This window comes from Nothoprocta perdicaria, unplaced genomic scaffold, assembly GCF_003342845.1.
Source record: "Nothoprocta perdicaria isolate Ctin4 unplaced genomic scaffold, notPer1 scaffold_59, whole genome shotgun sequence".
NCBI lineage: Eukaryota > Metazoa > Chordata > Aves > Tinamiformes > Tinamidae > Nothoprocta > Nothoprocta perdicaria.
The window spans coordinates 547,284-548,913 of NW_020455854.1; the positions used below are offsets into that span (position 1 = coordinate 547,284).

General features: G+C 44.9%; 1 protein-coding gene across 4 annotated transcripts in view; it reads right to left on the reverse strand.

Moving 5' to 3' along the window:
* The window catches only part of MGRN1 (mahogunin ring finger 1), a 43,305-nt gene that overhangs the window by 13,928 nt on the left and 27,747 nt on the right, over positions 1 to 1,630 (reverse strand). For all 4 annotated transcript variants that reach the window (XM_026049019.1, XM_026049021.1, XM_026049022.1 and 1 more), the window contains exon 6: positions 1,154 to 1,220. In XM_026049019.1, the coding sequence (XP_025904804.1) occupies positions 1,154 to 1,220 (67 nt within the window). The remainder of the gene's footprint in view (positions 1 to 1,153; positions 1,221 to 1,630) is intronic.

Sequence of the window (1,630 nt, forward strand, 5' to 3'; positions counted from 1 at the left end):
AAAATTGCACTTTGAAATCTCACACACACACAAAAAAAAAAAAAAAAAGGCAGAAACAGCAGCAGGACTAGTCACTGCATTCTGATGTGAAAATCAGGTTTGCAAACTGCAGGATGTGGGATGTGAGACTCCAAACCTGGAGACTTGCTGAATAACCAGGAAGGGTCCTAGCAACTAGGCTGCAACCGGGACTATAAAGACATATAGAGAAGAGGGCTAGAAAAGGGGATTCATCTACCCGCTGCTTCCCTGCCAGCTAAGAGCAAGTCTCTTCCAGCTCAGTCGGAAATGAAACTGAGGTCCCTCGGAGCATTTTTAGAAGCCAAGTAACAGATAAAAGGCATTGCTTCCCTTCATATCCTGTTGCACGGCTGGAGCTGTGTGACCTCAGCCCGCACAGCATCTTCCCTCCCTTACGGCTTTACTCGGAGTTACTCCGTTGGCAGGAATGGGACGACTGCTAACGTTACAGCCTCACGTTCTCCAAGGAATGCACACAGCTCCTGGCAGAGCGCAGTCCAAAACAAAATTGCTCTGACTGCTGTTTCAATTTGCCATTCAGTTTTATTTAATGCAAATAGTTACAGGCCAGCCATAATTTTCCATGTGCTCCAAACAGACAGGGCCTCCTCATACTAGCTAAAAAAATAGTAACAATAAAAAAGACATATATATATATATATATATATAGCTATTGATAGCTAATGGAAGGCAAACAGTACAGTTAGAAGAGGAGAGCTTACCCCTCAGAGGGAGAAGAGACCACTGCGCTCCTTGTCTTAGAGTGCATAACCCAAAGGGAGAGGGTGTCATTTGCTCCAATCTGTGCCTAACCCCAGGGGCACAGGCAGGAGCTAGCCTTTGTTCTCCTAAATACCACTGTCCAACACTAACTACCTAACCATTTTTCCTGTAAAAATGGAGGCTATCTTTAAAAGCATGTTTTTTTGCGGTCAGTCTGTGGCTAGCTGGGCCTTTTTAAACAGGTAGGAGTTAAGGTGAATTCCTGAGATATCTTTATTACAGAAAGGTTCCCCAAGCCTCTGCTGCGAGTAAAAGCTTTTCACTGTTGCAGAATGAGGCCTCCCCAGGCAGAGGCCCAAAACCTCAGAGCAAGAGCAGAAGGTGTGAGTGGGCACAATGCCTTGCTTACCATCCCCTTCGTCCACCACGGCACGGATCACCACCGGGAAGACGCCACGGTCCAGGTCGAAGTTCAGCTGAAGGAGAGGAACAAAAGGAGTTTAGCCAATTCACTCCAGGCTTTCCTGAAGACAACATTAGCTTATCAGTATTTGCTAGAAGAGATTCATTCAGCCACTATTTTCCATCCTGCATTTTTGAGCTATCCCACCATGCCACCAGGAGAAAGCTCATTACCGACTATTGATTACAATTCTGCTGAAAGAAGCTCATGGCTTTGCTTTGCTTCCTGCTCTGGATTCGTACTGTAAGCCAACAGTTACTTTTTTTGTCCYTTTCAAGGGAAAGTCACATCTGAGGTCTGTGGTTGCTTTATAATACAAACTTTCTCCTTTTGAAATGTATGGCTTCTTTAAGGTTCCATTTACATTCATTCTTAGGGACCTGAAAATGCCTCCATTCAATTCAAGCCTTACACTACAGCTTG